The sequence below is a fragment of the Hylobates moloch genome, unplaced genomic scaffold (assembly GCF_009828535.3).
Source record: "Hylobates moloch isolate HMO894 unplaced genomic scaffold, HMol_V3 SCAFFOLD_1, whole genome shotgun sequence".
Lineage (NCBI taxonomy): Eukaryota > Metazoa > Chordata > Mammalia > Primates > Hylobatidae > Hylobates > Hylobates moloch.
The window spans coordinates 28,660,722-28,678,432 of NW_026652276.1; the positions used below are offsets into that span (position 1 = coordinate 28,660,722).

Here is a 17,711-nt window from a genome sequence, read left to right on the forward strand (position 1 = left end):
GAATCATCCTTGCATCCCTGGAATAAATCCCACTTGGTCATGATGAACTATCTTTTTAATATATTGTTGAATTCGGCTGGCTAGTATTTTTGTTGATTTTTGAATCAATATCAGAGATATTGGCCTGTAGTTTTCTTTTTAGATGTGTCTTTGGTTTGGGTATCAGGGTAATATGGGCCTTGTAGATGAGTTTGGAAAAATTCCCTCTTCCTGTATTTTTTGGAATTGTTTGAGTAGCACTGGTGTTAGTTCTTTAAATGTTTGGTACGATTAAGCAGTGAAGCCATCAGGTCCTGTTATTTTCTTTACTGGGAGACTTCATATTACAGCTTCAATCTTGTTCATTGTTATAGGTCTGTTCATATTTTGGATTTCTTCATGGTTTAATTCTGGTAGCTTGTATCTGTCTAGGAATTTAATCCATTTCCCCTAGATTTTCCAATTTATTGGCATGTAGTTGGTCATAGTAGCCACTGATGATCCTTTGAAATTCTGCAATCCCAGTTGTAATGTTTCCTTTTCCATCTGATTTTACTTATTTGGGTCATTTCCTTTTTTGTGCTTTAATCTGCCTAAGGATTTGTTGATTTTGTTTATCTTTTCAAAAGAATAACATTTTTTGTTTCCTTGACTTTTGTATTGCTTCCTTCATTTCAAATTCATTTATTTCTATTCTGTTCCTTTTTATTTCTTTTCTTATGCTAATTTTGGTTTAGGTTTGCTCTTGCTTTGCTAGCTTTTTAAGATGAATCATTAGGTAATTTATTTGAAGTTTTTCTTCTTTTTTGATGTAGGCACTTACATAAGTGCCTACAAATTTCCCTGTTAGTACTGTTTTCACTGTATCCCATAGATTATGGTATGTTGTGTTTCCATTATCATTTGTTTCAAGAAATTTTTCAGTTTTCTTCTTAATTTCTTCACTGATCCACTGGTCATTCAGGAGCATACTGTTAAATTTCTATGTGTTCGTATGGTTTCCAAAATTATTATTCTTGTTGATTTATAGTTTTATTCCATTGTGGTCAGAGATGTTTGATATTATTTCAATTTTTGAATGTTTTAAAACTTGTTCTGTAACCTAACATATAGTCTATCATTGAGAATGGAAATATCTATTAAGTTCATTTGTTCTGTCGTGCAGATTAAGTCTGATGTTTGTTGATTTTCTGTCTGGAATACCTGTCCAATACTGAAAGTGGGATGTTGAAGTTTCCAGCTATTACTGTATTGCGATCTCTCTCTTTAGCTCTAATAATATTTGCTTTATATATCTGGGTGCGCTAGTGTTGGGTGCATATATATTTACAATTGTTATATCCTCTTGCTGAATTGACTGCTTTATCATTACATAATGACATTCTTATGAAGGTAAATCCTGCCAAGATCAGATTCTTCCCTTTAAGGCAGTGGGGTCCCTTTTAGCCCAGAAAGTGTCTAGAAATGTTATGTGGGAGCTCAGGCCTGGAATGGGGACCTGAGGACCCAGGCATGCTTCAGAAAAGGCACAAACTAATGCCTACTTCTGAGGCCCCTGGGGAAAGGGCAACACACAGGCACAGGCAAAGATACTTTGCAAGTGAAGGAAAAGTAAAACTCTCTACCCCTGATGGATGGAGAGGTGTATTAGTCCATTTTCACACTGCGCATAAAGACATACTTGAGACTGGGAAGAAAAAGAGGTTTAATGGACTTACAGTTCCACAGAGTTCCACATGGCAGGGGAGGGCTCACAATCATGGAGGAAGGCAAGGAGGAGCAAACACATCTTACATGGATGGCAGCAGGCAAAAAAAGTGAGCTTGTGCAGGTAAACTCCCCTTTTTAAAACCATCAAATCTCATGAGACTTATCTACTATCATGAGAACAGCACAAGACCTGCCCCCATGATTCAATTACCTCCCACCAGGTCCCTCCCACAACACATGGGAATTCAAGATGAGATTTGGGTGGGCCAACCATATTGCACACCTGGCCCCTCTCAAATCTCATGTTTTACATTGCAAAACACAATAATGCCTTCCCAACAGTCCCCCAAAATCTTAATTCTTTTCAACATTAACTCAAAAGTCCACAGTCCAAAGTCTTATCTGAGACAAGGCAAGTCCCTTCCACCTATGAGCCTGTAAAATCAAAAGCAAGTTAGTTACTTCCTAGATACAACGGGGCTACAGGCATTGGGTGAATACAGCCATTCCAAATGGGAGAAATTGGCCCAAACAAAGGGACTACAGGCCCCAGGCAAGTGCAAAATCCAGCAGGGTAGTCAAATCTTAAAGCTCCAAAATGATCTCCTTTGACTCCATGTCTCACATCCAGGTCACACTGATACAAAAGGTAGGCTCCTGTGGTCTTGGGAAGTTCCACCCCTGTGGCTTTACAAGGTACACCCTCCCTCCTGGGTGCTTTCACAGACTGGTGTTTAGTGTCTGTGGCTTTTCCAGGTGCACAGTGCAAGCTGTCAGTGGATCTATAATTCTGGGGTATGATAGATAGTGGCCCTCTTCTCACAGCTCCACTAGGCAATGCTCCAGTAGGGACTCTGTGTGGGGGCTCCCACCCCACATTTCCCTTCCACACTGCCCTAGCAGAGGTTCTCCATGAGAGCCCCACCCCTGCCGCAAACTTCTGCCTGGGTATCCAGGCATTTCCATACATCTTTTAAAATCTAGGCAGAGGTCACACACCTCAATTCTTGACTTCCATGCACCTGCAGCCTCAATACCATGTGGAAGCTGCCTTTTGATCCTCTGAAGCAACAGCCTGCGCTGTACCTCGGCCCCTTTTAGTAACGGCTGGAGCAGCTGGGATGCAAGGCACCAAGTCCCCAGAATGTACACAGCAGAGGGACCCTAGGCCCAGCCCATAAAACTATTTTTTCCTCCTAAGCCTCTGGGCTTGTGATGCCAGGGGTTGTCGCAAAGGTCTCTGACATGCCCTGGAGACATTTTCCCCATTATCTTGGTGATTAACATTCAGCTCATTACTTATGCAAATTTCTGCAGCTGGCTTGAATTTCTCCCCAGAAAATGAGATTTTCTTCTCTATCACATCATCAAGCTGCAAATTTTCCAAACTTTTATGCTCTGTTTCCCTTTTGAAACTGAATGCCTTTAACAGCACCCAAGTCACCTCTTGAATGCTTTGATGCTTAGAAATTTCTTCCACCAGATGATAACCTAAATCATCTCTCTCAAGTGCAAAGTTCCACAAATCTCTAGGACAGGGGCAAAATACTGCTAGTCTCTTTGCTGAAACATAACAAGAGTCACCTTTGCTCCAGTTCCCAACAAGTTCCTCATCTCCATCTGAGATCATCTCAGCCTGGATTTCTTTGTCCATATCATTATCAGCACTTTGGGCAAAGCCATTCAACAAGTCTCTAGGGAGTTCCAAACTTTCCCACATTTTCCTGTCTGCTTCTGAGCCCTCCAAACTGTTCCAACCTCTGCCTGTTACCTAGTTCCAAAGTCACTTTCACATTTTCTGGTATTTTCAGCAATGCCCACTATACTGGTACCAATTTACTGTATTAATCCATTTTCACACTGCTGATAAAGACACACCTGAGACTGGGAAGAAAAAGAGGTTTAATGGACTTACAGTTCCACTTGGCTGGGGAGGCCTCACTATCATGGTGCAAGACAAAAAGAGCAAGTCACATCTTACATGGATGGTGGCAGGCAAGAAAAAGGAGAGCTTGTGCAGGGAAACTCCCCTTTCTAAAACCATCAGATCTCATGAGACTTATTCCCTATCAGGAGAACAGCATGGGAAAGACCTGCCCCCATGATTCAATTACCTCCCACCACAGGTCCCTCCCTCAACATGTGGGAATTCAAGATGAGATTTGGGTGGGGACACAGCCAAACCAATCAACAGGTAACCATCTTAGGCCTAATATTCCATCACAGCAAGTAGAAGTATCCTACTCCTGAGGTAGCAGTATGAAACTCCTACAAAGACCAACTACAGATAGAAGGCAGAGTTTGGCCATAACACAGAGGATGGACAAAGAGACAGGAAAAGTCCTCATTCCTAAGGCTCAGGTACACAAGACCTCCCTAGTGAATATGGACTAAAAAGAGAGAAACTCTCTGCCATCTCCCTGAGATGGCAGACTGGCATCATCTTTACCGAGTACTAAGTGAAGAGGTGGAGAGAATTTAAGTAGAGTGAATGGAAAATAAATAAATGATTGAGCTGATACTTTGTTGTGAAAGCACAAGAACCTCACTTAAATTCTCATTTAGAAAATGATTCCATTTTCAATTAGAAGTATGGAGAAAGGCTGTGTGTAGAAGAGATAAATTGTTTTGAAAAAGGATCAATGAATCTCTTCAAATAATTTGCAAAAAGAATAATGAATAAGATCTTAGAACATTCATTTTAACCCTGTATTTTTAAAAAAAAAAAGTTGTACAGAATATCCTGAGTGGGCTATCAAAACAAGTTAGCTCTAAAGCATGTCAAGTTGAATGAGTTTATCTAAAAAATAATACTATATTTGTTTTAGAACAGTAGATAAAAATCCAATATTATGTCTTTATAATCAGCTAACAGATACAGTTACTTCATTGGAGTAATGCTAGTATGATAATAATATCATATTCAATATAGGAAATTCTTCATAGCAATGTGACCTTGTCAAGCTATATAACCTCTGTAAATATCAAATTTAGCACCTCCAAAATGGACATATAATGAGCTTCAAAGCATATTCAATTAAATATTTTAGTAAAGTGGCTTACATACTGTCTTGCACATAGAAAATACTAAATTACTCAATAAATGTTTCTGTACTCATAATTATAATCATCATTATCATCATTTCATAATATTGCTATTTAGTATAGTAAAAGAGACACACACAATTCTTCTAAGCGCTAAATTTATCTTCCGACAATAAGGAGTGTGCCAGTAAGTAAATATCCTCTAATCGACCAAAAATATAAGGATATGTGAATATTAGTAACACTGTATATCTTTAAAAAAATGAATTTAAAATTTTGTGAACATCTATTTTGAGTATACTAAATTGTCTTAATTTCAGTCACTTGAATTATATAAATGAGCTTATTTTTATCTTATGTGAAAAGTAAACCCAAAACATGTTAAAAATACTTTAATAATGCTGCAAAATTTCTTAAGCAGAACCATAAATGTGCAGCATTGCATCAACTCACTTTTTAAATATACATTAGAAGCCTATTTGTGCTCGTCCCAGGAAACAAAGCATAGGCATTGACTGAAGTATTAGACCTTAAAGTTTTTCTGACCATTAAATTGGTTTTCAGGGACTTGCTTTCTGTTTGCACAATGAAGTCTATTCAGTAAAACAATTTAAATTCATTTCATGGTGGTGCTTCTCCTATTATGACCTTCCTGCTGCCCATCTGCTTAATAAATGGAAAATAAAAGTTGCACTAAAGAATAAAGTTTAAGATATTCATGTAAGCAACTAGTATTTTAAACTATATAATATTTCCTCATCACATTAGTAGAGCATCTTTGTGTTAAAAAAAAATAAAAACACAGCAAACAGACATTCTGTTTCAAGTACAACACAGTTAAGAGTTACTCAGTGGAACATTCTATCTAAATGTGTACATCATAAAGAAAACAATTTGCACGTGCTTTGTCTTAATAAAATGGTACAACGACTATCTAACTTCTCCATTTCAGGAAACCAGCATATCAAAGTCTACAATTCAATTATGCAATATCAAGGTACAGATATTGTACTATAAAATTATTGCCCCAAAACTCCATTTTCAATACGATATGAATATTATTTAATAGTATGCTCAAAAATATTTTGAAGTGAATATCCATGGTAAAATAATTTTATTAACTGAATAGTTTTAAGTATTTTTGAATGATCATTTAATAATGAGTTTATTGGATTATTTTGTTATAATTTGGCAAAGTAAAGCATATAAATATTTTCTTGTTTACCTGCATCAAAGTAGGCCATCTTTGTCATATATTTTTCTCACGTGCAAAATTGAATCAAAGTAATTTCTGATAATAGTAGTTACATAATTAGCAAATATTCCATTATCTTCAACTGGTTATAAATGAATTTATTTAACCCACTAAATTTTATATTGGAATAATTGTTGGAGGCCATAATGGAATTCAACCAGATTAGAGACAAACTTTCATTATACCCTAACCAAAAAAGAAAGGGGTATATTCATGTCCAGAAAAAAACACCTTCTTAATTTAACAAGCAATTACCTAAACACTAAAGCATGAAATTTTATGAGCCTCATTATTATCTTTATTTTCACAGTGTTTGTTTCTGAAAGTCATAAAACTAAATGGGTCTTCACAAAAGCTGGGCACTCTTTGACCTTTTATAGAAGTAAATTTCGAAAGTGAAATAAAGGCCCCTTAGTAAACCACCTTAATTTTTCCTCAATATTAATTGCCATACAATTATGGTTTTCTTTATGCCTATATTTTCTGGCAGATTGTAAAATAAAGTATTTCATTATTTTTTAAATGGTAGTTTTTCATCTTCCTGTTAGTAATCCCAATCAGTATTATTTTCTTCAGGGCTCTCAATAAAGCCTTTCTGGTCTGCATTATATTTCCTTACTGTAAAAGTCTGGCAAAGGAAGACAATACTCAAAATAGGGCAAGACTGGTTACATTCCCAAGAAAATAATGCCTACCCTAAATAAATGCCATGAAAGGGGCAAAAATCACCAATTAACTGCTCTAAAAATTATTAAAAGCTTAACTAAAGAGCCAAAAGTTTAATAGCACACAATCACTTAAGCTCCTACTATGTACCAAGCACAGTGATAGGCCCCGGGGGTACAGTAAACACAAAACATAGTCTTTATTATATGGAACTCAAAATGCAACAGCAAAATATAAACATTAGATAATTAAATGTGAAGGGCATAAATTTCAAGCTCCTTCATAAAGTATTAAATTAAATATAACTTAAATGGAGAGATACGCTATGTAAATAGAAGGACTAAAACTTGTGACAGTATCAATCCTTCCCCCCTCAAAAAATAGGCACGCACACACACACACAAACACACACACACAATTTTTTCAAAATCAAGTTATATTTTCAACTTAATCCCCATCCTATGTCACACCTACATGACCTGTGTCTGTGGAAATTGGCAAACTTATTCTAAAGGGTCAACTGATTTTCAATAAAAGTGCCAAAGAAATTAAATGAGACTTAAAGACAGTTTTCTCAAGAAATGGTGCCAGAACAACTATGTATTCCTATAGTAAAGAAAATTAACTTCTAGCTTCTACCTCACACAATGCACAAAACTTAAGAACAGATCCTACATTGAAATAAAAATCTATATTTTAAGGGTTTTAGAAGAAAACATAGAATATCTCTTTGACCTATAGTAGAAAATGATATATTCAACAAAATGTCAAAATAAGTACCATAAAAAAGATAAGTTACGCTTCATTAAAATTTAAAGTGTCTGCTCAACAAAAGACACCATTCATAAATTAAAGACACAAGCCACAGACTGGGAGAAAATACTCATAATATTCTAACAAAGCACTTATATCCAGAATATACAAAAAACTCTTATAATTCAATTATAAGATCAGCAAGCAAAAGACATAAACATATAGAAAGCAGGATAAATGCTTTGTAGAATGCTTTTTAGAATGGTCAAAAAGCAAATAAAATTATGTTTAATATCATTTGTATACAGAAAATGCGTATCAAAAATACTAGATGCCACAACACAACAGTTAAAATGGCTACAATTGAAAAGACTAACAACGCTCAATGTTAGTAGCTGTTTGGAGCAACTGGAATTCTCATGTATTCCTACTGAGAAAGCAAAATGGACCAACTTGAATGTGGGAATATGTACTAGCAGTTCATACAGAGTTAAACATCCATCTATCCCCTTGATCCAGAAATTCCACTAAGTTTTTATATGAAAACATATTCCCACCAAATATTTGTGCCTCAATGTTCATAGCAGTTTTATCTTTAATAACCAACTGTTGGAAATAACTAAATGGAAAAAGGATAAATAAGTTGTAGTATACATTATACAACAGAATACTACTTAGCAATAAAGAAGAACAAATTACTGATACAGGCAAAAATAATACATTGTACAGACTTTATGCTGAGTATAAGATGCCAAACACAATAATACACTGTGATTCCATTTATGAAATTCTCAAACAAAACTAATCTAAAGTGAAAAAATTCTAAAGAGTGATTGCTGGGACAGAGAATGACTGAGAAGGGACATGAAGAAAACTTCTGGATAGATAAAAACGTTCTACCTTGAGATGAATGTGGAGGTTTAAGAGTTTATCTCTTTGTCAAAATTATATAGCTATGACATATATTTCAGTGTATATAAAGCATAACAAAAAATAACTGTAAAAATTATATATTATAATAACTTGAGGTGCAGTACGGAATGGGTGAGAGTGGAAGTGAAATAAGAATGACAAAAGTAGAGTGTTGATTATCCTATAGGTCTATGAGGTTCATTAGTCTATACTGTTTAAGTATATGGTAAGGAGGTCATGAGATCTACCTTCTTAACAAATTTTTAAGTGTACAATACACTATTGTTGGTTGTAGTACAATGATATATAACAAATCTGTAGCACTGATTTTTGTTTACCTAAAACTTTATGCTCTTTGATTAGTAATGCCCTATCTTCCTCTCCCCTCATCCCCTAGAAACCACCATTCTACTCTTTGATTCTATGAATTTTACCATATTAAATACTTCATATATGGGGAATCATGCAGTAATCATCCCTCTGTGACTGTCTTATTTCACTTACCATAGTGTCCTCAAGGTTCATGCATGTCCTCACATATTACAGAATTTCCCTCTTTTTAAAGGATGAGTAGTATTGCATTGCATGAATGTACCATATTTTTTTTACACATTCATCTGTCAATGAACATTTAGGTTGTTTCTATAATTTGGCTGTTGTGAATAATGCTGTAATGAACACAGGAGTGCTAATATCTGCCTGAGATCCTGGTTTCAATTTGATTCACTTCAAATAAATACTCAGGAGTGGGATTTCTTGATCATATGGTAGTTTGAATTTTAATTTTTTGAGGAACCTTTATTCGGTTTTCAGTGGTGGCTGCACCATTTGCATTCCCACCAGTAATGCGCAAGGGTTCCAATTCTTCCACATTTACATCAACACTTGTTATTGTTTGTATTCTTCTTTTTTTTTTTTTTTGAGACAAGAGTCTTGCTCTGTCGCCTAGTCTGGAGTGCAGTGGCATGATCTCGGCTCACTGCAAGCTCCGCCTCCTGGGTTCACACCATTTTCCTGCCTCAGCCTCTGGAGTAGCTGGGACTATAGGCGCCCACCACCACACCCAGCTAATTTTTTGTATTTTTTAGAAGAGACGGGGTTTCACCATGTTAGCCAGGATGGTCTTGATCTCCTGACCTTGTGATCTGCCTGCCTCGGCCTCCCACAGTGCTGGGATTACAGGTGTAAGCCACCGTGCCGGACATATTGTTTGTGTTTTTATAATAATAGCCATCCTGAAAAGTATGAGGTGATTTCTCGTTTACTTTTGATTTGCATTTCCTTGACAATTAGTAACATTGAGCATTTTTCCATGCAGAAGCCTGTTCACATGCTTCTGCTCAAACTATTAGCTTCACATGCCATCTAGGGGGAAAAGCAAGTTTCTAGCAAAGGCCTCTACTACTAACACACTGGTTAGAGCCACTGTAGCCTCCTTGCTAATCCTCTAACAAGCCAACCTGTCTCCACCACATCCTCTTTGTACTTCCTTTTTCCTCTGCCTGGAATTCCATTTTCTCAAGTTTATACTTGGCTTTTTCCCTCAGTCTCTTCAGGTTTCTGATGTGCTCCCCTGCTCCCTGCCCCACCCCTTACCAATCCTACATAAAACAGCACCCCATCTGTCTCCTTTACCCATGTTATTTTTCTTCATAGCACTTACCACTACCTAATATATGTTGTATTTGTCAATATTCACATGTAGTCAATGCTTATCCTAATGTACTTAAAGAGTGTCAACTGTTTGGAGTTAAGAAAAGGAAAAGAAGCCTGTCACTAAGGTAGAAGGAGGGGCAGAACAATATGATGTCACAGATGCTAAGGGAAGATAGGAATAAAAAATAGGATATACAAATGGAAAAAAAAGGCTGCTAAATTTGGGTGTCAAACAGTTCTCTTGTGTCCAAGGCCAATTGAGAAAAAGTGAAATGAAAGCCAGACTGCAAGATGTTAAAGTTCAAGTACACTGGTGCTTTTAGGAATCAATCATCCAAATGAGTTTTTTTTTTTTTTTTTTGCATTGTCTAGAGTATGGAAAGAAGACATAAAATGCTAGTGAAAACAGGCAAGAAGATCAAGCAAAAAGGTTTTAATTAATAAAACTCATAATATTTATTTATAAACTTCAGACCAAAGTAAATCTTTTGGCATGACAACTACCAAATAAAACAAGGTTTACGAATGAATATAGTGTCTAAACTGTGAAAGATACAATTTTAAGTGATGTTTTATCATCTTTTTTTTTACTTTTATTATTATGTATTTACTTATTTATTTTTCTTATACTTTAAGTTTTAGGGTACATGTGCACAATGTGCAGGTTAGTTACATATGTATATATGTGCCATGTTGGTGTCAACCACCAAATCTCTGCAACTGTGGTCACCTGCTTTAAATGCAACTTTAGACTTTTGCATTTAAAATAACAATTGGTCTACACTTCAATAGAAAACATATGCTCTCCTTTTCTGAGAAAAACATTCTCCTTCAATATCCAGTATGGGAAATATTTTTACTTCCAATGTAACTATAAATTTTTAATAAGATCATTTTCTCCATAAAAACATCTATACAGAAATGTTCTCAAAAGTTATTTTCCCAACTTTATATTTTGGAAGATAGATAATCTATATTTATAGCAGGTACAGAGAAAACCTATAATCAAAAATTGACACTGTTGACAACAGACAAAATGACAATTCCCTGCTTCAAGTATGGCAATTCAAATGATATTTTAGTGGGAAATATTTTCTCCTTTCATTTCTTTCTTCATGCTTCATCGTTGCTGAATTTAAAAAATATTAATGATGTGATTAATAAAAACCTAGAGATGACAGCGTTTAGAGTTATTGATAATAGCTGACATTTTAAAGCACTCTGTGATTTACAAAGCTCTTTAACATAGCTTGTCTCATTTAATTACCACATTATTCCATAGAAATTAATAACATTATGCAAAACATTTCCCAGGTTAACAATAAGAAAACTGGGAGTAATTCAGTAAACTGAGTTAATAAGTAACAGAATATTAGAAGCCAGGTATTTGAACTTTAAGATCAGTACTCTTTCCATGGCAACCTTCCCCCAAATAAATATTAATTTTATAGCTGTATTATTTATTTGATTTTTCTAGATAAATCACTAAATGCTATTAATATAATCAAGAACAATATATATCTGCAACCTGACTTTTTTGTGTATTAAAAATTATTATTAGAAAAGTATTTTATATCTACAATTATTTTGCCTTAAGAAATATCCTAATCCTAAAAATACAAACATTAGCTCAAGTTCAATAAAGGGAATCTCATGTTTATCACTAATTGCTATTTGAAAATTATCCTCAGAAGTCAAATTGAAAAACCTAGATGATTAAACACTACCATTTGGGGCAGGCTGGTAGCATGACAGATGTAGTTCGGAAAACTTTTTTCAAAACTTAATTGCAGCACTATTCACAATAGCCAAGAATGTGGAATCAACCTAAGTATCCATCAACATAAGAATAAATAAATCAAATGTGGCACATATACACAACGGAATGTTATTAAGAAATTTTTAAAGAAAAGAATGAAATCCTATAATTTGCAGGAATATAGATGAAACTGGAGATCATTATGCTAAGTGAAATAAGCCAAGTACAGAAAGACAAATATTGCGTGTCCTTACTCACGTGGGAGCTAAAATAGTTGATCTCATGGAGGTAGCAGGGAGAATGATAATTACCAGAGGCTGGGAAGTATGCGGGCAACGTTGGGTGGAAACGGGAGATGAAGAGAAATTGGTTAATGGATACAAACAGTTAGATAGAAGGGTTAAGTTCTAGTGTTCAATATCACAGTAGCGTGACTACAGTTAACAATAATTTATCATCTATTTCAAAATAGTTAGATTTGAAGTGTTCCCAACACACAAAAAAAATCATAAATGTTTGAGGTGATGGATATCCTAAATACTCTGATTTGATTACTACACATTGTATGTATGTAATCAAAATAACACATGTACAATTATCATATGTACAAATGTATTTGATACATATGTATCAAAATATTACATGTACAATTATCATATATATAAATGTATGTACAATTATTACATATCAATAAAAAGACTACTGACAAAACGAAACAAAACTTCATTCTCCATTTTCTAAGAATGTATCAGTAGAACCAGGCTATAAGGAAGCACTTTACTAAAATGTGCTGTGAAAGCACACCATGCTTAACATCCACTCAACAAAATAGAGATTAAGCATCTACTAAGGATCAAGCAGCTTCCTTTCAAATCTTCCATGTCAAGTAGAGTAAAGCAAACACAAATTTTCCGTGTCTAATTTTTTAGATTTTAAGTTCTATTGAATGACAGATTTGAGAAATAGCCATAAACTGTTAAAATTAAAACTATAATCTGATATTTTAGTAAGACAAGATGTTTTACTTGAGTGATACATTTTAATCCTGGCTTCTATTAACATTAAGTTAATAATCTGCATGAGTAATATGTTATTTTATATTATTGCTATTACACATAATATTCAACCAACGACCAGTACTTCACAATGACTATTCAATGTCACTGGAGCTAAACTTATGGCATAAAGAGGCTGCTTTGATCTATTTAAAAGAAAATTAGCAAACTCAAGCAATAATTCAAAGGAGATCAGGAACTGAAACAGTGTGCCAGGCAGCACTGTGAGAAATATGCTGTATCAAATTCCCTGTGAATCCATTAGATGAATATACAAAATCATAGTGAGCAACAGGGCAAATAGTACAAAACACTTTTGAGAAACGGAACAAAGAATAGAGAGAACACTGGTTCTAGTAATATATTCTTCTGAATCGTCATACACTTCTAATGTAAAATATAAAATTCTAAATGGTACATTACATCCATAGATAATACAAAATTTATATACCTTGCAAAAACATCTCTACAAGTACAGATAATACTCGAATAAATGATATCATACAAATTATTTACTGCCATCTTTTACAAGTAAGAGCTTATTTTAAATATTTTCTCTACTTCTCAATGAAAAGGCATGTTTCTTTAAACTTATCAAAAATCTTAACAATATTATGTTCCTATGTGGTAGTTCTATTAATCTAATTTTGGTTTTAATATGATTCTTTAGTGAGAAAGGACCTCTTTAACTATATTTAATAAAAATGAATTAATAAAACATGAACTCTGCTTCACATCTGAGCATTGATTTTTCCATATAACATTGCCTCAGATGAGCAGATTCACCCCCCAAAATTAATGCATTCACATATTCCTTGTCAGAATTTTAGATAAACTGGCTGTTTATCTAAAATTGTTCACCAGGAATTGCATGTCTTTCATTAATTGTAGAAAGAAAGAAAGGTGTGGAGAGATTTGGCTTCTCTTCTATGAATAAATTTATGCGACGAAATTACAAAACAAAGGTTTCCTTTCAGTAATTTTCTTTTAAGTTAGAATAAAATTTATTTTCATAAAATATATTAATAATGTACTCTTGAATGAAAAAGGAACTTACAAAATATGGTATTAGTGCAGTTTATATTTAAAAGTTACTCATAAATATGCGTTAATAGATATGCATTGAGGAAAGTCAAGGCTGCTATTCAACAAAGCAGTAAGTGGCTGGCCCTGGGTGGTGAAATTATGGATAGTTTATATTTTCTTTTTTAAAATTTTTTATTTTTATAGATTAAGGGTGTAAAAGTGCAGTTGTTTTACATGGATATATTGCATAGTGATGAAGTCTGGGTTTCTGGTGTACCAATCACCCAAGTAGTGGACATTTTACCCATACTTGTTTTCCTCCAACTCTCCCACCTTTTAGAGTCTCCAGTATCTATTATTCCATTCCATATGTCCATACGTACTCATTTCTTAGCTCCTACTTATAAGTGAGAATATGTGGTTTTTGACTTTCTGTTTCTGACTCATTTCACTAAGGGTGATGGCCTCGAGTTCCATCCATGTTGCTGCAAAAGGCCTGATTTCATTCATTTTTATGGCTGAATAGTATTCCATTGCATATAAATGCCACATTTTTTAACCCATCATCTGCTGATGGACACTTACGTTGATTCCATGACTTTGTTACCGTCAATAGTACTGCAATAAACATAAGAGTGTGGGTGGAATTTTTATACAACTGAGTAGATACCCAGTAGTGGAACTGCTGGACTGAAGTCAAAACCACAATGAGATATCATCTTACACCAGTCAGAACAGCTATTATTAAAAAGTCAAAAATAACAGATGTTGGAGAGAATGTGGAGAAAAGAGAACACTCATACATAGTTGGTGGGAATGTAAATTAGTTCAACCTGTGTGGAAAACAGTATAGAGAATTATCTTTATTTTTCTAATAAACTATTTTTAGAGCAGTTTTAAGTTCATAGCAAAATTGATTAGAAGGTACAGAGATGTCCCACACACCTCCTACTCCCACACATGCACAGCCTTTCCCATTATCAATAGCCCCCAACAGAGAGGTACATTTGTTAACAACTGATGAACCTACATATCATTATCACCCAAAGTCCACAGTTTATATTATTCCTTCTGGAGAATTTTCAAATACAGAAATTCCTCTACTAGGAATAAACTAGCACTTTCTTCTCAGCTTTCTATAAATTTAATTATTATTTCAGAAATTAGCCTATCTTTACAGGAGAAAATGTTATAAACCATGAAAAGACTATCAAATACATAAGGAAGTGAATGTTATACAACAAATGTACCATCTCCTAAACAACTCCCTGCATTCCCTTCTTGTTGGTAAGTTACAATTGTGATAGTTCTGATCATCTGTTTAATTAATTTGCTAGTGAAGCCTCTCACATTCTTTACAACTAGAAAAATTCAGTTTTCCAAAATTAAGGCTCTGGTATATTACATACATCAGCTTCATTCAACTCTTTTATTTAGTCCAAAAGAAAAAGAAGAAAATGTCATTTAAAAAATAACATACTCAGCTGCTTGTTTGTAGTGCTTCAAATCTTTCTTTAAATTTTTGTTCTCATTTTCCAAAAGCATAATCTGGGTGTAGACATCTGGAACATTCCCAATAGTTCTAAGTTCAGTCACTCCTTTCTGTATTAACTCATACCTAGGATAAAATCAAACAAAGGGGTTTATATCATTTCTTTCTGCCAAATTGGCTTAATTTACGTACAATTCAAGAAGTTAAGTCTCAGGGAGTGTTATAGCAATTAGTTGCAGTATTACAAGTTAAAATGTCCAACATTCATAATATATTTTAGAATAAAATATGACTTCTAGGTACCAATACCATCATGGTGCATAAAATATAATAACTGAACATCTCCTATGTTCCAGGTACTGGTCTAGACAATAGTAAAACAGACAAAAATGTCTACGACCCTATTTCATGGAGTTTCCATTCTAGTGGAGAGGGTGATAAGTTCTATGAAGTTAAATAAGCTGTCTAAAAGATATAGGAAGAATGAGGTGGAAACACTGATGGGAGTGCTTGTGCTATTTTGCATAGGGTGGGCATGAATGACAAACATGACTGACAAAGTGATATCTGAACAGAGATCTAACGGAAATGAGGGACTGTGTTATGTGGATAGCTGGGAGAGAAGCAGCTGGAGCAGATGGAAAAGGAAATGCAATGGCCCTGAACCAAGGAAGTGTTTGGCAACTACAAGAAAGAACAAACAGCCAGGGTATCTGGAGTGTCTGTAACTGAAGCCAACTAAGTGACCAAGGAGAGAATGGTGAAAGATGAGTCAGGAAAACAGCAGGCAGCCACAGTGAGGAAAGCAATTTTACTCTGAATCAGAAGTAAACCACAGGAAGGTTTTGAAACAAGTGACACTGACCAGATTTATGTTTTAAAGGGATTAGTCTAGCAAGCATAGAATCAGAGAGACCAGTTAGCAGGCTATTACAGTAGTCAAGGAGGGAGCATGGTGGCTTGAAGGAAGTTGGTAGCAGTGGAGATTATGAGAAATAAGTACCTTCTAGAAATGCTGTCAAGGTGGGGCCAGCAGGACTCTCTGATGGATCAACTGTCAGGTGTTGGTAAACGAGAGAAGGCAAGTGCGACTCCAGGGTTTTGGGCTGAGCAACAGATAGCCATTTATTTACTAAGTGGGGACAAATGCAGGAGGAGTAGAGTGGCTGGAGTAATTGAGGGATTGTTTCCATTCGTGTTAAACGTAATATGTCTAGCAGATATTTAAGTGAAGATAAACGTTGAGTATACATGTTCAGAGTTCAGGAAAAAAGTCAGGGTTGGCAATTTAAATTTGGTAATCAACATTATAGACACTATTTAAAGTCATGAGACTGAAAGAGACCAGCTAAGCAGTGAGAAATGAAAGTAAAGAAAGAAAGAAATGAAGAGGTCCTAGGAGTGAGCCATGAACACTACATTGCTTCTAGGTTGAGGGGAAAAGAAAACACTACCAAAAAAGACTAAGCAAGAGAGGCCCGTGAAATAGTGGGAGAATCTGAGAGCTGTGCCCAGGGGCCAAATGAAGAAAGTGTTCTAAAAAGGAAGAACCGAAAAACAGTGACAAATGCTGCCAAGAGTCTGAAAAGAATACTGAGAATCAATTACTGAAGTTGGCACTGTGAAAGTCACTATTAAAAAAAAAAAAAGTTTTCAATGGAGTCATGTGGATAAAAGCCAAACTGAGAGTACGTCTGACAGACTAGGAAATGAGGAAGTGGCAATAAACTTTTTTCAAGGAGATATGCTCTAAAGCAGAGCAGAGGGAATCAAGATGAACTTAGAAGAAGATATGAAATCTAGGGTGGTTCTTCTCTTCCTTTTTTAAAATGTGAGATATTATTGTACATCTGTATGCTTATGGGAATGACCTAGCAAAGAGGGAAAAAACTGACAATGGAGGTAAAAGAGGGACGATTACAAGAGCAGTATCCTTAAGTCTGTGAGAGGGGCTGGTATCAAGCAGACAAGATGAGAGTTGGCTTCAGATTAGAGTCTGAGAGAGAAGAGAAGAATACCTGAGGCCAGAGACAGCAGGGTGGTAAAGAGGGAGGTGGGGGTGATGGAACTTCTATTTTCTCAGTGAAATAAGAAGCAGCATCAGAGAATCAATTGTAGATTGTAAATAATTACAATTTTAATCACTGTGTATGGCAATCAATAAAGTTAAAAAAAATTTGAATATAGAAAAATATTTCAAGTAATAAAGTTATTAATAAATCCCTACAAAGCTTGCTCTAGGTGAGCTAAATATTAGAGCTAAAAATTATAAATTATCAGTAGTTTCATATTATAAATCATAATTTAATAATGTTACATATTTATAAAGTCACATAGTTTGTGTTATATATCTGATTTTTTCTAAAAAAAGAGCAAGAGGATCCCCCATAGAATATCCTGAAG

The 17,711-nt window shown here is 34.9% G+C and overlaps 1 protein-coding gene across 6 annotated transcripts in view; it reads right to left on the bottom strand.

Moving 5' to 3' along the window:
* SPAG16 (sperm associated antigen 16) overlaps positions 1 to 17,711 on the bottom strand; it is a 1,164,736-nt gene that overhangs the window by 1,113,862 nt on the left and 33,163 nt on the right. For all 6 annotated transcript variants that reach the window (XM_032754635.2, XM_058438740.1, XM_058438747.1 and 3 more), the window contains one exon: positions 15,297 to 15,434. In XM_032754635.2, the coding sequence (XP_032610526.1) occupies positions 15,297 to 15,434 (138 nt within the window). The remainder of the gene's footprint in view (positions 1 to 15,296; positions 15,435 to 17,711) is intronic.